Genomic DNA, 24,171 nt, shown 5'->3' with positions numbered 1-24,171 from the left:
GAAGCTTAAAGAGCCCAGATGCTTGGGTCTCACTTTTTTTTTTTTTAAAGATTTTATTTTTTATTTACGAGAGGGAGAGAGAGAGAGCAAGCGAGCAAGTGAGTGGGAGGAGGAACAGAGGGAGAGGGAGAAGCAGACTCCCCACTGAGCAGGGAGCCCAATGTGGGATTGTGGGGCACGCCAGGACCTCTGGATCCCAGGATTATGACCTGAGCCAAAGGCAGACATTTAATTGACCAAGCCACCCAGGTGCCCCCTCAGTACTGATGTTTTTTTAAAAACAGCCTCAGGTCATTCTAATGTGCATCCAGGATTGAGAACCCTTGGTCTAGTTTCCCTGGGAGCAGATAGAAACAAGAATAGAATTGTCATCTGTGAGGCTTTATGTAGCTATCTGGACTTAATACCTAAGTGACCATGATCTGTTACTTGAATCTGGCTTATTGGCTCGTAACATCAGCTACAATGACCCAGGCATAGATAGATATACATCTCTGTACTACTCAAGCCACTAGGCACCCTAATCACTGCTGAGCCATAGTAGTGGCCTCGAAAAAAAGAGGTTTTTTACATTTTCTTTTCTTTTTAACAGGAATATTTGTCATTATTTCCTCTGTTTTCTAGTTTCCCGAAAGCTGATTTTTAGAAAGGCAGATTTGTGTAATTTGAGATTTTTAAATAGGTCCTTAAGTTGGGTTTTGCTTCCAGGTCCCACAGGAAATCAGAAGTCAGGGATGCTTGTTATTCTGTATTTGTCTTTGCAGGTCCATTCTCTGACCTGTTTTGCTCTCTGCCAAAAGATGCTGACCTCTCTCAACTGCATCACTCAGATTCTCTTGATGCTCAGGCTTCCAGTAGGCTTTGGCAGATGTCCAGTGACATATTGGAGGGCAAGAGGAAAGAGGAATGGGGGCATTTATTTCCCTTTCTCATTTCCTGCTATTTTGCAACAGCTGCATTTCTCTGTAGTGGTAACTACTGTTGGGTTCTGATAACAGAAACTTCAAGAGTTTTCCTGCTATTGCTAGTCCACAAATGCTTTACCATCGCTTGTTATCAACCTGGCCCACACCTCTGTAAACAATGTCTTTAATAAGTTCTGTTCAATTCCATCTGTGGAACGAGACACCTGTTTACTGCCACATTGATGCCGGTCACGGTCATGTGACTCCCTTTGTCTGATGAAACTGCCAAACCCGACAAGGCTTGATAAGTGCTTGTACGTTGGAGCCTGCCCCTTTGGAATGCTGCCACCAACATGGAAGCCAGGGTTCTGCTGGAGGAACCACACGGGGGAGAGTGGAGGCGCCCTGCCCTAGAGACGAGTGCCTGAGACCATCTAGTGCCATCGTGCACCCACCTGCATGAAATGAGGGAGCCCAGGAGGGGCTCGTGGCAGAACTGCTCATCCAACATACACATTCATAAGTGACCAGTAAAATGGTTGTTGCTTTAAGAACCACCCAGCTAGGGGTGATTTGTTACTTAACCATGGACAACGGCTATGGAGCTGGCTGCATGTGGCTCACCTCCGAATGAAGCCACCACTGATGGCCATCTGCTCCCGTTCATCCACCACACGAGCAGGCTGGCTGGCCACCACGCCGTCCTGATTGTTGCCCCAGGCTTTTTTGTAAGCATCACTTGATTTAAGCCTATGCAAAAAAGAGGGTGAGTGACAAGGCAAGGGAGTGGAGCATCAAGCTCACAACAATGGTCACCTCTTCAAGCGAAGAACCGAACCAAGCAAATGGGTTTTAATTCGAGGCATCAGAGAATACCGATATATCATGATCTGGACCCAAACAGTTGGCCACCACCATGCCTCAGCTACTTAGCATTTCATTTCCAATCGAGCCAATTGCAATTGTCAAGACTGCAACCTTTGCCCAAAGGTTGTTCTTGTTTTGGTCTGTTTTTGCAGTTTAGTTGGATTTAAGACAAGGATTAAGGTAGCTGGAGGACATTCAGTTCTATTTCAGTGACATGGTTATATTTTGAGACACAAAACACACAGAAAAACATACTGGCAGACAGACACATAACAAGACTGCCAAGTAGAGTGTGTACATCACACCACAGCAACACACTGTTACCAAGAAAAACATACTCGACCAAGTTTTGACACACCATCATGCAAAGATTCCCTGTTTTAATTCTTCCCCCAAAGCATGTGTGGAACTAACTCTTCCAACTCTGCATGAAGGACATAAAGGGTTGGCGGTTGGCCAAGGGTGGTGGTCTTTGAGTTGCCTCGAGAGTGATTTGAATTAGATAATATATCGGTACTTCCAAACAGTTACCATACATCTAGTTGATGTACAAACCTTTGTCCACAGAGACAAAAAGTAAAAGAGGCATAGTGAAATGAATGCAGGAAAATAGAAGAGAGAACAAGCCATCTAGCACCAGAAAAGGAAATCCCTCTACGTCTTCTTCATGCACCAGCTACAGGCATGAGTAGAAAGTGAAGCATTCTCATTTAAGCCAAACTACTCCAGAAGTTGGCCATTCTTGAGAAAGGCACTAGCAGGACAGTAATAGCCTTCATGTGGGTTTGAAACGCAGTTCAATAGCTTCTTTGTCAGGCTGGGGGACGGGGTGGGAGCGTTTACCAACTCCTATTTCAAGCTATCCTGGGATGTGGCAGGGGAGAGTGGTCTGGAACTGCTGTGGTCTCCACGGGCCATATTTCACTGAGCTGCCTTGGAGACAAACTTAAAATCCAGGCATACCTGTTGTGCCCAATAGAAACATGTGCAGCATATTTTGGTGGGTGTGTTGTAATTTAAGGCAATCAAAGATGTTTTTAGGTTCTTTGCATAGTAGAAACCACATGCTTTTCAGTCCAAAAACAAGAGAACTTCCTGTGGTCCCATTTTCCTATTTTCTCTTATAAGACACCAGAATTTATGCCCACCCCCCCTCTCCTTTTTTTTTCTTACACCGGAGGATCACAGCCATCTATTATAAACTGGCTCTAATACTAATATTTGCAGATTGGGGACCAAGTAACCCTGGAATAAGCCGGAAAATTGTACAAATGGAATTTCAGCAACTCCCACAATCTAGTGTATTATGCCATAGCCCTTGGAGCTGTCAGAAGTGACTCTGCTAAAGAGCCACAGGGCCACTCCGTGGGACAGGATCCAAAAACTAATTTAATAGAGCTTAGAGTCTGGCTTTGTTTTCTTTCCGACTCCCCATTCCCTCCCTTCTCACATTACAAGAAGTTATATGGACCTCGTGAGGTTTTCTGCTATGTAAGATATCTGGTATACCATCTTTGGCAAAGTCAAGGGGGGTGGGAAAGTTTGCGTTTCTGAAAGAAGGCGAATCACTGCACCCACAATGCTGCACATAGACTCACAGAACTGCCGTACATCTACCATAGTCCTTTGAAACATGCCGAGACAGGGCGAAGCCCTCACAGAGTCTGGGGCACCACCAGCCACTGCATTGTGACACATGGTTTTTAAAGCATTATTTACACACAATAGGGAACACTTCACTCAAGCTTTGAAGCTCAGTTAGGGTCTCTTGTGCCAACTACTATGTGGAATGCACAGGGGCCATGATTTCATCTGAACTTTAGAATTCATCCTGGGGCGGGGCCTGCCTCCATGCTTTCTCCACACAGTAGATGAATGGGGAAATCGTGTCTGTGGGAATTCATCACAAGACAGGTGGAAATCTCACCTGGGGGGCAAGAGGCCACGGAAAAGGATATACAGTTAAGTCTTGACTAACTGGAATGTGTAGCCATGAGTCATTTTGGTGAATGGCACGACTTTCTTAATTAACAGGGGGCCATGGAAGAAAATTAGGTTTCAGGGGTGATTGTTGAACATCTGTTAGATTCTCAAGACACTTTCTTGCCTTAGAGTCTTAGGGTAGTGAACATGACCGAATTTTTCCTTGATTATGGTTTCACTTGATGTGCCCGATGGCCTTTCCTCTGAGGATCAACCCTTATTGTTTGGTCCCCATAGGTGTGGAAGTTACAGGATGTAGACTGAGTGATAGAAAGTGAACTGCCTAGATTGCCCTTCAAGAGAAACCATTTTAAGTCCCCGACATGATCCCCAGCCATTTGTTCAACTGTCTCTTTTTACTAACCGTGGAAGGAAGCAAACGTATAAATACGTTTGAGAGTTTCAGTCAGCTGGATTCCAGTTAATCAGGCTTTACTGTAGATCATTCTTTTAAAACAGTTTTAAATTTATTTGTACATCGAGCCCCTCCCCCTCCTAAACAGGAAGTGGGATATTTTAAATCAGCCTCAAAGTTTCAAGGATGTGAACGGTCGTATAATCAGCTAGAAATGACATCAGTTGCTGTTCTAAAAGCTAGGATCAGGAGAGCTTTTAGGAAAAAGGCTTCTGTTCAAAGGGAAGTGGGAGGGGTGAGGGAGGCTGGGTAACGGGTTTAATTTTCCAAATGCATGTTGGACAATCCACTCATGCATTTTTTTTTTTTCCACTGCTAGTCAAATAAGACTATCTTCCAGAACCTACATTTTCAGGTTCCTTCTGTTGTAAACCTTTATAACCACATGTCACATTTCTGCTACATTCCAAAAAAGCGTTGCAGAACCTTGAGAACAGTTGAATGTTTTGTGATGTTCGTGCATGCAAAATCTACACATTTCAACATTTTGGTCAGTGTACAGGTAGATCTTCCAAGAGGAAGAATTTCAGAGGGATGGGTCCAATTTGAGTAAGGCTTGAGCACCTCTTGTTGAAGTGCTCACGGCCTCTGTGCTGGGTGCAGTTGGGGCATCTACAGTCTAATCGCTGGGCAGATTTGGCAACTGGTGGGGCAATCTCTGTCATACTCTCTGTCTTAAGGATGCTCGCTTAGGCCAAATTACCTGTCTCTTTTGCTTCTGGAAAAATCCAATCTTGAACATAGGTGTTTCTCGACTTCCAAACTTACCCCCACAATCTTTTCTAGCTCTGCAATTTTGGCTTTTGGGATGGTAGGAAAATAAAATTTCCTGGGTGCCTCTTTCTTGAGGCTCATCTCTGTCTCAAGGTACACTTTCTGGAAAATGTTGAAACGTTTGTCAATAAAAGTTGCTGACAGTGAAGCTTTCACTGTAGTATGCCTGATTTTTAATGCATCAACAGTAACTCCCACTAATATCATCTATGCTATGAGATGAATGCATTGGATACGGTATTGATCTGTTGTTCTGCATGCCACATACTCATCCTGCCTTTGTGCTTGGCAGGAATGAGCTTGTCAAGGCTTGGAGATGGGCCTTGGGAAACCAAAGCTTCAGGCAGGCAGGCAGCACCTACTTGTTACAGGGACACACACAAAGCCCGCAGAATTTTCCTAGGTCCGTCAAATTCTTTTCTGCTTCTTTCATGTCCTTATTGATTTGGTCCATCCCTTCCTCAATGCGTTCCAGTTGTTCTGATTAAACACAAGTATTTTATCCCCACAGAATGAAGCAGATGGAAAAGGACAAAGAAAAAAAAGACAAAACTTCAGACATTCACTTTGACATTAAAAAAGAAAAAAATCAAAAGAAAGAAGAAAAGAAAGAAAACTGGACGCCACAGATTAGAGCTGGTACCCAGTACCTACTTGTTACAAGGACATATGAAAAGGCCACAGCATTTCCCTAAATCTTTTAAATTTTTCTCGGCCTCCTTCATGTCTTGGTTGATATGGTTCATGCCTTCTTCGACACGATCGAGTTGTTCTGGTTAGGACAAAGGGATGACAGTGTGGAATGAATTTTTTGGGGGTTTCCAACAGAACATGAGAAATGACTATGTGGAGCAGAATTTGAAAGAGAAAGATTTTACAATGCATGGTCCCAGAGGATGCATTGCTGGAACCTGCTGCCGCCCTACCAGGCACAGGTGGAAGGAAATGAACAAAAACAATGCTTGAAATAGTTTGTAATTCAGACATGATGGGATGGGGTACGTGAGCCTGTTGGATTCTGAGTGTCCAGGAAAGCAACACAACCTATTCACTTATTCAGACACCAGCGAAACCCAAGAGAAAGAAAAACATGGTGTTAGTGTTTTAGGAATTCAAGATGTCATGTTACTAGAGAAGGTACCTGCTTCAACTTTAAATATCTCTGTCTTTTGGTTTTAAGTATCCTCCACCAGGTAAGGGTAGTAAATAGAGTCAATCTTCTTTGGGGAAAATAACAACAATTAAGGTGATAATTAGCAATGGGTACCAGATCTTTTTTTTTTTTTTTTCCCCCTAGCGGTGGGCTGTTCCCTAGCCCAGGGACAGTTCTTGGTTTTGAATCCTTAACTCATAGACACTGCTTTAAAAAAAAAACAGGAAAAAAAAAAAAAAAGCAACATCAGCAGAGTCATGTTACAAGCACTGGGACATTTAAATTCCTCTCTTCATCCTATGATTTACTTGTTATGAAAGTTCTGGAAGGCATTTCACTTCTCTGCTCTCTGATTTCCCAGGCTCTACAGTGGAGGAGGGGGGCGTGTTAGATTCCAACCCCAGGCAGACAGCAGGGAGAACAAACACATGGGTGTCTGGAGGAGGGGTGACAGGCTGGAACACAGAACAGTTACCGAGTCATCTCTTCCAGCAAAGAGTGCATCTGAGACGTAGATCGATAGCCATAAAACCAGCTCATGCTTCTACGTTGCCATGGTTACGTTCACTAACTTGATTAATTTTTCAAAAGTTATGGCACCACATTGAGTAAATTACAAGTTCAATGAAGGGGTTTTTAGAATAGGTTTTAAGACCCTTAAAGGAAAGCAGCAATGTGATGTGTTGGCTGTCAAGTTACAGAACCTAATTACACTTCCATCCCTCTTTTCATCTACATTTCTATGCACACCTGCCTGTGCCTCTGGGAATAAAGTCTTGATTGGAATAAAACTGATAAATCTATTTCCAGTCTAAGGGCAGACATAATCACTTAGAAGAATTTCACATTAAATTGTCCAGTGGAAATTATCATTACAAACTAAGATAGGTTCCTTATTGACCCAAACTGGGGAGACTGTCCATTTGGAAAACAAGAGCCCACTGTGTTTCTCTTTAAGGGGGCTAAAGAATAGAATCCAGTTTAGAGAATCTGCTACCAGTGCTGTGCCCTTCAAATAATGGATGAAGGCAAGATTTAAGTGTCTCTCCAGCATTGGATAGCTGGGGAGAAAAACGGTGTTGTGCCAGTGAACTTCTGCTGGGTAAGCATAGTAATGTCTTTAAGAAAATCTTTAAAAGGACAAAATAAAATAAAATAGAAAGGATGGCAAGTCTTTACATCCCAGAAGATTTTGTGTCTTTATGAAGACTTCTTTCCAGTTCCCTTTAAAGAATGTAATAAATTAGCCTGCAGATAAAATTAACTATTGACTAGGGGGACTGATAGAGAGAGAAGGAGCTCAACATCGTCAAAAGGAAGAACCATGTTAAGTACAGACCGAAATCCCAATGGAATAATTGCTAATAGCTTCCTGGAGTGCTGGGTGGAGATGGGATTGAAGGAGCATCTGGAGTCAGGGAAAACACGCTGCACTCCACTAATGACCGCTGAAATACACAGAATATGGCATGGGGGTACATATTCAGGCCTTTGTCCTTTCTGGGGAATTTTTCTGACAACATTTCAGGAGCACCACCTACTGTAGGCCCAGGGATTAGGAGGTAATAAAAATAAAATAAAAAATGTAAATTGATCCACAAGTGCTGTGTTTCTGAACCAGTGAATTCAAATTAAAATATAAAAACAAACAAGCTGGTTGCAATCGGAATTTCTGTGAGCTGGGTTCTATCACAGGTTGACAGACTATTAGGCAAAGGTCATAGCTAAGAAAGGGATGCTGAAGCTCTTTCAGAAAACAATTTTATAGCTACCAATATTGGTTGAATTTATCACTTCAACACAATTATGAGCCAAGCCCTTAATATAAAAACTATTGTGGCGCCATTTTGTCATTGGTATTCTCACTATTCATCTTTAGAGGATACCGTGTTAGGTTTGTGGGTGTTTGGTACATGGAGACTTCATGGCTTTTCAATGGAATTCTGTGAGGACATCTCTCAGGAAATGCTTGAAAATAACCAATATCTTCATTCCGTCCTGGTGTGACCAGCAGCATCTCACCGGCTGATGCAATGTACTGCCCATAGTTGACTGCTTCTTACCTCTCTAGGGTGGTTTCTGGCTGTTTTCTGTCTATCCTTGGAGACTCAGGAGGACAATAATATTTTGAGTTAGGAGAGGCATTCCAGTATGATGATGACACTATATGTTGAGGCAAGAGATTGTACTTTCTTTTGCCGTGTTTGGATGACTGGTTATTTATGAGAGATCCACCAATGTGAGGATAGTAAGGGATCTAAGTTTAGACATTTTTTTTCCTACTAATCTTACTTAAGGAAGACAACATGAGGCCCTTAGAATCCCCAACCTGGCTAAAAAACAAACAGTAAAAGAGTAGCAAGATGTCAAAGTTAATGACCCAGTGTACAAGACTTCATGAGTATAGTCAGTTACCAGATGCCACCTGTGTGATAGCCATTATCCTTAGCATTATTGAACATTTGGAAATTCATTATATAAATTTAAATAGTCACATGTGGCTAGTGGCTATCACACTGGACATTGCAGCTTTCATCATTTGTAACAGATACTAGTGTGTAGACTTTAGCAAGAGGAATGTTTTCTCAAATGCTACCTTGCAGTGCCATGAACCTTTTAAGAAAGTCAGCAGGCACTCTGGAAGAGGCCTTACTTTGCCCTTCCTCTGTAGAAGTCAAAGCTTTCACTGTTTAGCTTGAAGTAGATCCCATGGGATTTTCCCAAGGGCTGCATCTTCAGCATTGAAACAAACACATAACCCAGTAAAGACCAAAAGGAACAAGAGATATGGAGATGAAAGATTAAATCATCCCACATTAGTGATAAGGTGGTTTCATGGTGATTTCACTTCGAAACAAATTTTCTGGAAGGAATAAAAGTCCCAGGACTCAGTACATTTCCAGGGCCATCTGTCATGCTCAGTGCTCCTTGGTGTCTCCTGATACCTGGGTATAAAACAAGAATCCCATAAAGAATTTCTGAATGCAACCATTTAGCTGGACAACCTGGAATGGTTCTTTGGAAGGATGTCTGTTTCTTGAAACTCCTGTGCAGCTGCAGGAGAGAAGCAATCAACATTTTTGGTGCTGAGGCATAGACAAAATTAGGAGAGCATAACTGGAGAGAAATTTTAAAGCATCTAAACACAGCATATGCAGAATGAAAATGCATTTATCATGACAATGAAGACAGTTGTTGACTTAGGCTCATCCATCATTTTAAAAGGTCCTAATCACCTTATAGTATAAATGGAACATGTACCACTTAAGACCAGGCAGAAGCCACTCACTTTGTGGGGTTTTCCAGTTGTGTGTTTTTTCTCAGTATCATTGGGATCACCATGAATCTGGTAAAACCAAGGCTAGCCTACAAAATACGTTTACTGAGGGATTCAGCATTTACCGTGGTGTGGCCACAAATGAAATGTTTTAGCTGAGAATATTAACTATCTTTTGGGGGAAATCTATTCTTTTGCTTCCTTTCTCGGAAAAATAATATATAGATGTTCCTGAGAATCATTTGCGCTTAAGAATATATTTTTGTATGGAGATTCTGACAAATTTTATCTCGAGATTCTCTTCATCAAAGTGCAATGAAATTTGCAACTCAATTTAAGCATGTTATTCACTTTCTCTCTTTTTCATTCCACATTTGTATATATTATTTTCCAAGTCTTTATGTCAATGTTTTATGGTATTGGGAAGAAAGCATTACTTTGAATCTTTCTCAGAACTTTCCTGCAATTACCTTTCTCCCTTTTCTGTCCCCTTCACATGAAAATTAATAAGGTGGAATTCCTAATTATTTGAGTGTATATGTATCAGTTTAACTCTGGAAATGAGGTACTACTCTTCCACACGGGCACCTGTGGGTTAATTTTCAAAAGTTATTTGCTATGTCCACAGTTTCAAAATCTGGGACATTGTTACATGGATCAAACCAGCAACTATTACAACATAGCAAATTTATTTGGGGAGTTCTGAAGACTGCCACTGCTATTATAATTCCTTCAAAACACAACTACGTCACTAGGCTCAGTTATTTGTGTCTAAATCGTTAACAATTTGTATTTTAAAAATTGTGGGTAAGTGTTGGGGTTGATGTTCAATTATTTAAAAAAGCTTTTTTCTCTTGATTTTTTAATTGGTTGGCATATATTTATGGACAAAGCTCAATACAAATAAATAATACAGAAACAAAAGTCTATATATGACAGCCATGATGATGTTCCCCTTTAAGAGGGAATTTGTAGTTACCTCACATGTCCAGTTGCTACACCTAAGGGATCCACCAAAGTATTTTCATGGAGACCATGCTGTCACTGGGATGCTTCTAGCCATGAGCTCAGCCATATGGCTCAGCCATAGCCATAAGCACAATGGCATCACTACATTCCTTTCTATGGTGGGGCTGCTCCATTGGGTTTTCTTAGCCCCTGGACTCCCCATCAGCAAGGCTGACATATTCTCAGAGCAGGACTGGAGTCTGAGGCACTTCCTCCCAAATCCTCTCTGCTCTGTTCCTCTTAACAAGTTGTTAGACCTGCATCAGTCAACAGCTTTCCCCACCTACTCCTACTCCTCTTCCCTTAACCCATCACAGGCATCCAAAAGAGATCTCATACACTTCTGACTCAGCATTTACTCCCAGAGGACCCCAAATGACACCTTTTCCCAGTTCCTCCCTGCCTTGCCCTAACTCATCAGAAGGTGGTAAAGATTTATCTCATTTAGTGTAATGGTTGAAGAATATTTCTTTTATGGCTAGTCCATAATTCATTTGGTTGGTCTCCCCACTGACAGATATTTAGGCTGTTTCCAGTTTTACACTCTTAAACATAATAGCTGTCAATATATTTCTGCAGCATATAATTCCAGGAGTAGAATGTCTTGGTTAAAGATGGGTGCATATCATAATTTGAAAATATTAACCAATCATTCTTCAAACATACATATCAGTCTAAAGAGCCTATCTGTACATTGAAGATCTCTGTTTTCCCAAAATACTCACAGCATTGGTGATTATCAATTTAAAAATTTTGTATTGGTCTGCTAAAGACATTATTGTCAGTTGAAACATGGTTTCATATGTCTGTTTATAAACTGATGATTTATATCTTACATCAATTTGCTTGTAGGTTGTTGCCCTTTTCTCTGATCACTTGCAAGGTCTCTCTGTATTTTAGGAAAATGCCTTATGTCTGTTATCTGTATGGCAATTCCCATGCCCCCACCACATTTGAGGTGTCTTTATTTTTGAAGTTTGTTTGTGGTATCCTATGTTGTGAATACATTTTACATTTTTATCTTTGACATTAAAAATTTCTGATGACTTCTAAGAATTTTCTAAAGTTTTCAACAACATAAATAAAGAGAAAAAATTCTCAACAATTTGCTTGTTATGATAAGAATTCAGAATAGAATCAGCTAGCTAACTTGTGGCTAGAATTAAATAAGCATCACCATACCACAAGATATACTGAGACAGAAAATATGATCCTTCTAGATTCCACTTCAGAGTATAAAGATGCTTTTCATGGGTTTTCTGATTTTCGTTGCTTTTAGCAGTTCCATAATAATTACAAAACAATTTAAATATTTTAAATGGTTCAATTCCCCATTTTCCAATGATCTCCCTCAGCTTATATCCTGTTGAAGACCTAAAAGGACCTAGTTTGGTTACTTAAGGAATCCTCATGATGACTTAGAAATTGAAACTGTCAGATACTGAAATAGGATGGTCACAAGAAATGGAAGTGATATATTATTCTCTCATTCTATCTAGGAATTACTATAAGAAGACTAATTTTATGGGGAAAATTAGGGGAAAGGAGGATCAGAGAATTCTCAAACTGTCCAAAATACTATCATTAAAAGAAAAAAAATGACTTTTGCCTTAAAAATTCTCTTACTCGAACATATTTAACAGGGAGAGTAGTGACATTCAATCAGTCATGAAGGCTTTAACATTCCCAAACATCTATCAATCTTTTCAAGAGAAAGGGAAAAAGCAAGATGGTGAAAACTCTAGTACCCTTATACTCATACTCATATATGCATATAAATATGTTCGAAGGACTACCTGTGTGTACACAAATAATTTTTTTAAATGCACTTTATTCAGATGAAGAATTGTTCTTACTGAAGAAATCTCAACTTACCTCCTTGTTCATCCAACATAACCAAAGTCCTGATACCAGCATCTTTACTCTACATTCCAATAATGGTAGCAAAGTTGAATAAAGAGTTAGAGAGAGAAAAGAGAGAAAGAGAAATCAGTAAGGGGACAATTAGCCCTAGAAATGGAAAATGAAGAAGGACCAAAGGAAAAAGAGGGAGGAAACAGGGCAAGCGTACTAAGGGTACAGGAGGGACTCAGAGGAAGTGGTCATCTGTGGACTTGCCCTATCAGTGAATCTTAGGATAGATGAGGGGGATGTGGCTCAATTTCCATGGGGGTAGGGCTGGGGTTGGGGCTTGGCATGGAATTGGAACACACAACTTAATATTATAGTGTGGTTTTATATTTGCAAAACAAAAATGCCCTGTAGTTTCTATAACACCAACTATAAAAAGCAAACCTTTCAAAATCTTCTAAACTAAATCTTTGCTGGCATGATGGATCAGGAAGTTTCCCTTAGTGAATTGGGACTGGATGCCCCATTGGTAAGTAAAAAACTTTGGGGGTGAGGTGACTGCCTCAAAATGGTTGAGAAATACAGCCCCAAACCGAACTCACCCTCCCATTTTCCCTCTACGCGGAAAAGTTCTGTGAGATTTAGAAAACCAATGGCCAGATGAGAAATAAAGGCTCTCTATTCTGAAATCTAAAATTCTGCACAATAATAGAGTACGAGAAAATAATTCACCCACAAGCTTTACTGCACTTCTTTTATGCAGAAGTCTGGAAAAGGCAATCCTCATCTCACGCCACATGATCTAAACAAACCAAACACCACCTGAAATATTTGGTGATCGGAGTAGGATGTGGTGGGTAGGGGAAAAGATATTTGAATGGCTCATTCTTAAAAATCATCATTGCTGGGAGCTCAAACTGGTGAAGTAAAGACTTTTCATTTTACAGGGTGATTGTTACTAAGTATGAATTGGTATTGCTAACAGTTTGGATTAATTGGTTTTTCAAGGAATACTCATGGTGGTCCCTAGAATAAACTTGAATGGAAGACATTTCTCATGGCCCCATATATTTTCCACTGACTTATTTTAAACTGAGAAAGAAAGAGAGAGATGTTAGTGGAAGTCCCCAGAAAGATTTAGCTTTGTTTTGTTCTGTTTTGAAATAGTATTTTAACAACTCAATAGAGCTTCTAAAATACAGAGCACTGAAAATGTTTTCTGTGAGTTTTATAAACTCACTATTTCAGAGAATGGTCCAGAAAGGAAAAACCAAGTTTCCTCTGAACACATTTTGATAGGCTTCAGTTAGTGAAATTAGGAAGTCGTTTGGAGAGCTTAGGTTGGCTTCCAGAGTTACCAACAGTACAAATTCTGGAGCCAGACTCTGCCCTGGGATCCTGATGATTTCATTTCCTAGCTGTGGAACCTCAGGTAAATGTCTTAATTATTCTGTGCCTCAGTTCCCTCATTTGTAAGACAGCAATAATAATAGTTAATACCTCAGGAGTTGTCATGGGAATTAAATGAAATAGTATGTGGCACATGCTAGAATGGTGCCTGGCCTAGAGTTAGAATGACATAAGGGTTTATAAAATAAATATCTTCAGAAAATGCATCTATAGCAGGATATTTGGCAAATGAAAAATATTGTCATTACCTACTATGGTCAGAAGCTTCCAGAACACTATCTCCCAAACCTTAATATGCAGGCAAATCCCCTGCACAGGAAACATCTTATTAAAATGTGGACCCTGATTCAGTAGGATTGAGACAGACCCTGAGTTTTTGCTTTCTGAATAAGCTCTACCATCTAATGATATTGCTGGTGCCGGGATACCTCTGGAGCAGCAAGATTCCAGACCCCAGGACACGTTTCAAAATCTTTTCTTTACGTGTGCTGTAAATAGACATTTGTTTACACTGGCCTGTGTTTCAACCATTTCTGTGCCCAGACAGACACAGAAACAGCTCCCTCACTTCCCAGAGTATGTATAAGGACAAAACGAACTACAGAATGTAAAGACTTCTAAAAGTTCAATTCCAGGGGAGGCTATGGTTCCAAAAAGCAATTAAGATAAAGGATTTAATTTGTATAAAATCTCGATCAGTTTGGAATGGGCTGCTGTGTTTGCTTCCTCAGAGCCTTCCGCTTTTTGCAGAATTCTCAAATAAAAAGGAAATATGGTAGGAGTTGCTGAGGTTAGGGAAGTGTTACGCATAAGTTCACACTCTGGGATCAGGAACACCTGGGTTTTAAGTTCATCTCTGCCATTTGTAGCTGAGAGTCTCAAGCAAGTTCCTTAATCACTGTGTACTTCAATTTCCCCCTTGGTAAGATGGAGATCAGAGTAGTAGTAAAAGGTAGGGACCTACAAGGGTTAAGTTAGGTTATATATGTTTGACGAAGATAGCTCTGGGTATAGTACCCAGCATATAGTAGGCTCTTGATAAATATTAGAACTTACATTCAATTCCATTGTGTTGCTGACAGTTTTTATCAAAATAACTGGACTGTTCTTTGGGGAAACTAGAAATGTAAGGGAGGAGAAGGGCGGGGATGAGGACAGTATTTCCGGGAAGGCAGAATCTTACTTTCTCTTATCTTAAGTATTATGTTTTAATGGCTGGAAATGAGAGGAGGTGGTTCCATTTTTGTCTTAGCTTAATTGTTTGAGATGTTTAATTCTGTTTGAGATTGCTGGGAAAACGGTCACCTAAAAACCAGAGGATTGGTTTCATTTCTTTCTTTTTTCTTTTCATTTCTCTCTTTTTATTTTTCCTTCCTTGCAGATGAATCAAGACCATATCTAGAACATTTTTAAGTCTTTCTTTTGTCATTCTGAGATGCTTTCCCCCAAGTCCAACACATCTGAACTAAAACCAGGACTCTTCCGGCATTTCCTTAACTGAGAGAATTCCCAAAGGCTCCACATCTACCTATGTGAAAAGAACTACCCTGCTTCAAGTTTCCAGTTTTAGTAGAAAGTCTGGCATAACAAAGGCATGGCTTTAGAATGCTTATTCTCTTCTCATCGCCAAGGTGCCTTGAAAGATAAGTTGGGATGAAAAGAAAATACGCTTATAACATCCATGCAATGTTGAAGAACCTCAGTAACTATTACTCCGTGAAAGCTCTAGGTGGTGCTTCTGGTCTGGCCTGCCCTCAAGCAGTGAGGCTTTCTGGGGTGACTTTCCATAGCCCAAGACATTCATGTGTAGACTTCATTCCCAGTATGTAGTGTCCACAAAGTCAACTTTTTTGCCTGGACCAAATATTCCCTTCTTGAGGAAACATTCATGACTCTGTTACCAGAATTAATTACATGCTCCAAGGACAGGACTTGACTTTGGAGAGCTATGTTCATTCCTGTTTTCCCACATGATACCAATTTATATCTTCCCTCCCGCTCCCAAAGGGAGGCCTTCCATACACGTTTGTTGAAGTGCAGCCATCAAAAGAGCCAACGGGAAACTCGAAACTGGGAACCAAGTACTATATGATTTCTAATCTTTTTGCCTATGTGTGGTATCCAGTTTTTCTGATCTTTCCCAACTAACTTCTGTAAAACCTTACATTATCCTTGAGATGCCAATAATGGCACCTATTAAAAAGCAAGTTTCTACACCTGCCACTCTGTTACACCCTAATGTCTGTGAGGACTGGCACAAAGTCCTATACTGAGCTGAAAGTAGTATTGTCTGCCTTAGGGAGACTCTACAAATTTAGTATACTTTCCCGTCTTTGAGACTAAATTTCAGTAAGAATTCAACTCAATTCAAATGATATAGCACTGATATAGCACTTGGGATCCTGAGCAAGATCCTGGTATTTCAGTGCTCATATTTGCCAAATGATTTCTGCCCTTAATGAATATTTAATGCTGATTCCTTTAAAGAGAATTTCTTTTTTGATTGAAAATCAGACTACCTTCTGAATAACCAATGCCCTAGACCTAAGGGGTATTTGACCATCAATATAAAATAACCCAGGGGGAAGTAAAAGCAATCAACCTATGCTAATAATGCCTTGCTCATAAGTTCCGAAGGCTACAAAGTCTAATAGCGTCTTCTCATTTATGAGAGGTAGGAACTAGCTTCCATCTGTTTCACCCCTTGTTCTAAGATGCAACCTCATGCTTGATCAAGAAATCCTTCAGGAGAAACAAAAATGTATGATTCAAGTATCTTACTTCAATAAATAGAGCTTTTGAGAGTTTCTCCTCCCCCAGAATAAATTAGAACAAACACCACTTACTCAAGACTGGTCGACACTGTCTGCCATTTAAGAAGAGGCAAAAAAGAAGTTCATTGGCCCACTGACTCTGATGGATGAGGAACCAGTTCAAAGTAATGCATCCTAATGCATTTGTTCCACCACTTCGCACATTCTAAGCAGGGTTTCAACACTGCACGGGTGGACCAAATGGTGATAGTTCTGATATTTTAGAAATTTACTTCACGTGGGCACACACATAAATGAAAATGAAAAATGAGCCTGGAGTCTATGGTTGAAGGTCATAAAGACATATAACATGTCAGTTGACATGTGAGTTCCCTTCAGGTCAATGTGAGAACTCACGTGGGAATGTTAAGAAGATCTGCCCCTTTTGTTTGTTCTCATTATGGGCTGAGGGACAATAAGCCAACTCTGAAAGCCTCGCCAGCACTCAGATTTTGAATACCTGCCTTCTCTTTGGGGGTCCTCAAGTATTTCTGCATGAGTGTTCCCAGAATAGAGCAACAACAACATTTCTCTTCATTTAGAGAAGGAAAGCTGCTTTCTGTGCTGCCAAGGGCTGCTGTGTTGGCCTGCCTTCCTGTGGGAGCCAATTTGTGCTACATGGCAGGCTCAAGTACTCATTTTTTGTGATAACAGGTTTCAGTAAGTGTACCTCCCACCTTTCCCTTGTGTCCTGGGGAGCTTACGGTGCCCCTTCTCCCCACTCCTCTTGTGGCAAGTCACATTTAGCCAATATTTCATTTCTGGATATGAAGCTGAAGCTGCAGAAATAAAGGAAGATGTTGACTTCCCCCGCTTGAGGGACAGCCGAACTTCCTGTTAGCCTTATAACAGTGATCTTTCTTTCCTTTCATGTCATTGCATAAGCAATTTACAGTAGCATGAGGCAAGTAGACTCATTTAATCATTCTGCTCGAGAACACGCAAGATCTCTAAAAATGATAACCACACATGAATTGATAAGCAGTTTTAAAGCATACCTAAAATAGCATTTCACTGAATAAAAACTATTAGGCTTGTTTTATTCAGTTAAGATAAATATAGCCCATCCCATTCTTTTTCCACTTCATCTCTCCCAATGGGCAAGTTCAATTAATCCACTTATTCCTCCTGGTTGACTACTGCTCTCCCCAACTGGAATGAGCAAGCTTTATTGTAAATGCCCTTTTGATTCCATTATTGCTATCTGCCCTATTTTACCCATTTAAGAGTAGTTTGGGATTCATTAACGATGCCTTGCAAATGGATGTTCAATCCAGAGTCGGGAATATAAAAGAGCTTCTATATTTGTGTTATGGCCTTGAAATTCCTTTTATCAAAGAATTTTCCCATTACTTCATGAATTTTAGTGCCTGACTCTCAATATTACAATTTCTGAAAACATTGTGTCTACGGGGATATATATTTTTAAAAGTCATATGTGTGGCTAAGTCAAAACAGAATGTCAAGATTAGATGTGACTTAGAGGCATCAAAAGCATTACAAATGAAGTTTTTATGTAAGTAATGACTTTATATTAGCTTAAAGTGATTCAATGTTCTACGATTTCTTAGGAGCATTTACTTGGAAATACCATCCTTCTCTACTTCCCCGACTATAAAGGTAGCCAGGGCTGGGAGGGAGAGAGGATCCTTTGATGGTTTTCTGACATCTCCTTCATTAATGTGAATTCCAGGTAGGCTATAATGGAATCAATGGAATCAATAGGATCATGGCCTAGGAAAAGGCAGTAGGGTCTAGGAAAAGAATATGCCAGCAAAAGGGATTAGTTTATTTTGAAACATGGCCACTCCTTACCTCTTCAACCAGTTGCAGCATACGACGGGTGCTTTCCAGTGACTGAGATTTAAAAAAAAAAAAAAAAAAAATTATGAATGCAGGAATCAGAGGTCTGGGAAAATCTAAACTATTTTCTTCACTTGAGAGACACAAAGGGTTACTATCACATATTCTTTTAAGTTTGTAACTGAACACATTTTCAATCTATTTCCTATCAGTCTTTCTACATAATAAGATTCCCTAAAGCAATTACATTAAAGCTGATCTTCTAAAATCAAAACCATATGATGAAGCTGATCTTGATATCAAAGACAAAGTAATCTGGAAAAGATAATTTTGCATGTGCAGGATGCATGAAAAATTATCTCAAATACTCAGAGGATTAATTTGGCCTCCTTGGACCAGGAATATTGAATTTTAAACACAAACATAATTTCTCATGAATTGAGATGAATCTAACATCAAGTTTCTTATAAGGCTCCTAGAAACACAATTGGAAGTTCTTATTAATACAAATTAAGCTGTCGCCTTAGGGTGAAAAAAAAAAATCAAGCATGTTTGAAATAACCAGCCTATAGGAGACAGCTACAATCATTATCTTCAGCCTTAGATAAGACAAAGTGAGATGGAAAGTCTGAAGTCAGCACTGGTCCCTCAGGCACATCATTGTCACTTTTTTCTCAGTTCCTTTGAAGCTAACTACTAGACTCCAGAACGAGTGTGATTTCTCAAGGCTTTGTTTTTAAGTGACAAACTTATTTTGGACAAGATTCTGCAGGAGCAGGAAGAATGTTAAGTTTCCAGGAAGAGCTGTCAGGAGGCTGCTTGTTGAAATAAGATGGCGATAAGCCGTGGTAGGCTGGTAAATGCTAAAATAAATGAATATGAATATGTGAATATAAAACAGATATGAATATACATATATGTATAGTTGTTATTTTTTTATTTTTTTTTTTGAAGATTTTATTTATTTATTTGTCAGAGAGAGAGAGAGGAGTGAGAGTGAGCACAAGCAGACAGAGTGGCAGGCAGAGGCAGAGGGAGAAGCAGGCTCCCTGCTGAGCAAGGAGCCCGATGTGGGACTCGATCCCAGGACGCTGGGATCATGACCTGAGCCGAAGGCAGCCGCTTAACCAGCTGAGCCACCCAGGCGTCCCTATAGTTGTTATTTAAACTTATTATTTTCCTGATAGAAGGGATTGAGATCATAAAATTTATAGATAATACAATACACAAAGCCCTTTATTATAAATTTCAAGTAGCAAATTGATTCTCACAGAAAGCTTTTGTCAAGTTTTGCTGAACTCTTGTGTCCACTGCTAAGCAGGCAAAGAACAAGTATAGTTCTGACATGAATGTCATTTGCATTAATGAGTAAGAGAAAAGTGAGACAATAAAGAAATGTTGGGACTTTGCTACTTTGTCAATGATGCAAGTGACTTCTTTGCTGAAGAGAAAAAATTTTTCAAATACTAGATTTTCTCCATTTTTTGGTGTTAATTAAAGAATAATGGCTAGAGACATGCACACTTTGAAGTTCAATCTATGTTATTAATATTTTCTCCACTTAAGTCTAGACAGTCAACAAAACAGTAAATCAAATCCTGATTGGGAGCATTTGCAGATTCCTGTGCTATAAACATCCTTAACCTGTCTGATTTTTGACTACAGCATGGCATCCCTGAAGGTGAATTTGGGAAGATGTACAGTAACACGCTGTTATATGGTATTCCTGCACTATAGTTGTAACACAAATCAAAAACTTTGAGAACATAGGTAATAGGGAAATATTTAAAAACTGATTGAGTTTTGAGTATTTATTGCCCTTGGTTTTTAATATAATCTATTTAATTATCAATTTGTATAAGTCAATTTTAACACCAGCTTGAAAGATTCTGGAAAATGTAACAATCAGCTCTCAGAATCAGGCCAGCTCCAGACAGCCAAAGACAGCTTTTCTTAGGGGATCTTGACTTCTCTAGATTTCTAGGAATTGGGAGTTTCGGCTAAGATATTAGTTATATGTAGGTTTATCCACCCATTCCTATCTGTAGAGGTGTTAGGTGTATAGAAAATCAAAGTCCTACTCCTCCGTTTTTAAAATTGAGATGTTAGTAGACATTTTCCACCTGAACCTGAATAAGACAAACTACTCAGCTCCCCATGTTTTGCTCCTTTCTCACGTCCCATTCCTCACCTCATCAGCCAGCTGGTCAGCCCGTCGCTGCATCTCCTCCAGCTCATTGCGCATGTCCGCGTCTTCGGCCATGGTAGTGGTTGGGGGGTGGCTGGGTCCTTGGCCTGGGGGTCAGTGATGGCTTTGGACACAGAACCTAGAAAAAGCAGATTTGAACATGTGAGAGTTTATGTAAGTGCGTGTCGTATGTGCAAATAGGAGAGCTAAATAGCCTATACTCTGTCTCCATGACTCAGTCATCTTCTGAAAGACAGAAGCCATACTCAGGGTTCAGTAGAATCTTGCCATTTCTCTAAAAGGTGCATTATACATACATACTTGCCAGCTTTACAAAGGAGACAGATACCTGTCTACATATGAAGCATTTTTAAGGCACACCACCCAAGAGTTTGGAATGGTGGTGTCGAGGGATGTGGTTCTGGGTTAGTATACTTTTTAAAAAAATATTTTATTTATTATTTGACAGAGAGAGACACAGTGAAAGAGGGAACACAAGCAGGAGGAGTGGGAGAGGAAGAAGCAGGCCCCCCACCCAGCAGGGAGCCTGATGTGAGGCTCGATCCCAGGACCCTGGGATCATAACCCGAGCCAAAGGCAGATGCCTAATGACTGAGCCACCTAGGTGCCCCTGGGTTAGTATACTTTTAACCTCACATTTATTTTCTATTTTTATTTTATTTTTAAGACCTTTATTGAGGTATGATTGACATATAATAAATCCCACATATTTGAAGTGTATAGTTTGAAAAATTTTGACATATGTACACACACAGGAAAACCATGACCACAATTAGGAAAACATATTCATCACACCCAAAGTTTTTACAGACTCTTTGTAATCCTACACACCCAGTCTTCGCATCTCATCTTACCCCTGTGTTGAGACTACTGCTTATCTGCTTTCTGTTACTATAAATTAGTTTGCATTTCCTACAATTTTATATAACTGGATGATACAGTCTCTACTATTTTTTGTCTCTTTTTTTTTTACTTAGCATAATGATTTTGAGATTTATTGTGTTGTAGCATGTATTAATAGTTAGTTCCTTTTTGATGTTGAGTCGTACTTCACCGCATTTAGAAGCATTTAGACTGTAGAGGCTAAGGGCAGGCCCTAAGTGCCTACAAGAATTTAGATAGAGAAACTCCTCCAGGAAAGGAGCAAGCGCCATAGATAACTACAGTATAACAAGAATTTGGGATGGGAGACACAGAAGGATTTAGCAAAGTCTGATTATTACAATTCCTCCCTATGTTGCATTGTTTCTCTACAGTCCAGCAAACATTTGTTTACCAACCATTTACTCTTTCTTAATCTTTCTGTGAATTTTTTTCCTTTCCTTTGAAGTTCCAGACTCCTACCCTCTTCTCCTTAGTCCAGGATGACATATAGACCTCATTTTGCCTGACTGCCTTTGGCACTCATATCTATGTGGATTCCCCATTTACATGTAATTAAATTTGATTTTTCTCCTGTTAATCTGTCTCATGTCAGTTTAAGTCTAAGACCAGCTAAAAGAATCTTAAAGGATAGAGGTAAATTTTCTCTCCCCAGCAAGGAAGCTAAAGGTAGAAAATTTTTAGTCTCCTTCAGTTGTTATCAGAGGTTGCCGAGAAGGCTTATGTGAGTATGCATAGCTATTTTTCCAGAAAGGGATGGATTCTTGTTTCTGAAATGTGACCAGCCCTTTCTTGGTTATACACCTGAAATTCCATATGATGCAAATTACAGGTAGCTCCCTCTGGAGCCAACCAGCCCCGTTCCCCTCTTCCTTTTTCCTTTCTTTCTTTCTCCTGTCTTCCCTTCTTTCGCAAATATTTATTGAGTATTTTTAAGATGCCAGGGCAGTGTTAGGCACTAAGGATACAGTGATGCATGAGACCGGTAAATTCACTGTTGTCATGGAGCAACAGCTTAATTAGGAATTTGGGAGTCAAATAAGGAAATTCAATTATTCAGGATGAAGCTAATTTTTTGGGTCACACCATACCTGCCTATGGGTCATAGCAGGCCTCCCTGAGGAAGTCATGTCCCCAGGAAAGGCCATCAGAGGTAACAAGATAAAGAGCCCAAGGAAGGGTTGGAGATGATAAATATTTGATACACTAAAACCTTCTCTGTGAGTAGCACAACTGTAGAAGGCCTGGGCTCTTGCTTTGTGGCTGAGATGGTTAAGTGGGCACTGGAATTCTCCCTCCCTCTTCCATGGTAGTGCACGGTCACAGGGAAATGGCTGCCCAGGTGGAATTAAATTTCCAGTTCTCCCTGCATGGAGGTGGTACAGTTGGTAGAGATGGCACATGAGTTACAGTGGAAATGATGTGCATCCCTGCCACGCGAAGGCCGTTCAGAAGCAGGCATTCTTTCTGTGTCCTCTCTTTCCCTCTCTACCAAAAAAGCCAGAGCCCTAGAGGATGGCCAGGCCATGAGACAGCAAGAACTTGGGCCTTGGAAGCCCTGCAAGGAGGCAAGTTGAGAGTTAACCACAAAGACCTGAACCTTCATATGAAAGGACAGTGCACTTCTACTGTACTGCACTACTGAAAAGGTGAGCACTTTATTTTGTTACAGCAGTGGGTGTTACAATAACAAAGGCAGGCCAGAAGAAACATAGATCGGAATAAAAATACTGCGCAGGAGCATGAATTCCCAACTGAAAAACATATCTGTGTATGTTCTTCTATTTAAAATTGAAGATGGGATGGGACGCCTGGGTGACTCAATTGGTTAAGCAGCTGCCTTCGGCTCAGGTCACGATCCCAGCCTCCTGGGATCGAGTCCCACATCGGGCTCCTTGCTCAGCAGGGAGCCTGCTTCTCCCTCTGCCTCTGTCTGCCACTCTGTCTGCCTGTGCTTGCTCTCTCCCCCCTCTCTGATAAATAAATAAAATCTTTAAAAATAAATAAATAAATAAAATTGAAGATGGGAAAGGAACTTAGACTGAGGGCCTTGGAGCAATACCATGTTTAATTATTATTCATTTTTTAAAGACTTTATTTATTTGAGAGAAAGAGAGAGCATGAGAGAGAGCATGGGCAGGGGAGAGGAGCAGAGGGAGAAGGAGAAACAGACTCCCCATGGGAGCAGGGAGCCCCTGATGTGGGGCTCGATCCCAGGATCCCCAGATCATGACCTGACCCGAAGGCAGATGCTTAACTGACTGAGCCCCCAGGTGCCCCCATATTTAGTTATTATTCTAATAATTATTGTTATTATTACTTGTAGGAGAAGGTTTTTTTTTTTCCCCAAAAATAAAATGAAAAGTCTTCATCAAATATAATCAGGTTCTGAGTCAGGCCCTCAATGAACTCATCTCCTAGGTCCGCTGCTATACTGCTTTCTCAACAGTTAAGGTTAAAGTCCTCTGGGATTTTAATTTGGCACATATTATTAGACTCTTCCACATGTATTACTCTTATGAAGTAACTCAGACTATTCAGGGTTCCTCAATAGGAGGAGTCCTAGAGTGAACCTTCTTTGGAGATAATAGATTTCACAGTTCTTTTATACCCAGTGGTTCTTGGGCAAAGTGACAAATGTGGAATCACAGTAAAAAAAAAAAAAAAAAAAAAAAAGAAGAAGGAAAAAGCTTCAGAACTACCTTCTACTTACCAGCATTTTTTAAAAAAAGGTAGTAAGCTTATATTAGGTTAGTTCTGTGTGCAGCCATTTAAAATGTCAGCAGAGCATCATACCATGAGCCTGCTGATTTTTATTTTT

General features: G+C 40.2%; 1 protein-coding gene and 1 long non-coding RNA gene across 4 annotated transcripts in view; one reads left to right on the top strand and one right to left on the bottom strand.

The window, feature by feature from the left end:
* SNAP25 (synaptosome associated protein 25) overlaps positions 1 to 24,171 on the bottom strand; it is an 85,133-nt gene that overhangs the window by 8,050 nt on the left and 52,912 nt on the right. For 2 of the 3 annotated variants that reach the window (XM_032351411.1, XM_032351412.1), the window contains 5 exons: positions 20,451 to 20,586; positions 18,272 to 18,313; positions 12,258 to 12,306; positions 5,307 to 5,424; positions 1,530 to 1,655 (listed from right to left, as the gene is read on the bottom strand). In XM_032351411.1, the coding sequence (XP_032207302.1) occupies positions 1,530 to 1,655; positions 5,307 to 5,424; positions 12,258 to 12,306; positions 18,272 to 18,313; positions 20,451 to 20,522 (407 nt within the window). In that variant the 5' untranslated portion in view covers positions 20,523 to 20,586. Of the gene's footprint in view, positions 1 to 1,529; positions 1,656 to 5,306; positions 5,425 to 5,598; positions 5,717 to 12,257; positions 12,307 to 18,271; positions 18,314 to 20,450; positions 20,587 to 24,171 lie in introns of all 3 variants that reach the window. The other variant, XM_032351413.1, reaches the window with a different exon arrangement.
* On the top strand, positions 3,536 to 6,307 carry LOC116595257. Its single transcript, XR_004287584.1, has 2 exons — positions 3,536 to 3,733; positions 5,456 to 6,307. It is a non-coding gene; the product is annotated as an uncharacterized LOC116595257 (long non-coding RNA).

This window comes from Mustela erminea, chromosome 7, assembly GCF_009829155.1.
Source record: "Mustela erminea isolate mMusErm1 chromosome 7, mMusErm1.Pri, whole genome shotgun sequence".
Taxonomy (NCBI): Eukaryota; Metazoa; Chordata; class Mammalia; order Carnivora; family Mustelidae; genus Mustela; species Mustela erminea.
Note: the sequence above shows the minus strand (reverse complement) of the source record. Positions and strands in the feature narration are given on the sequence as shown.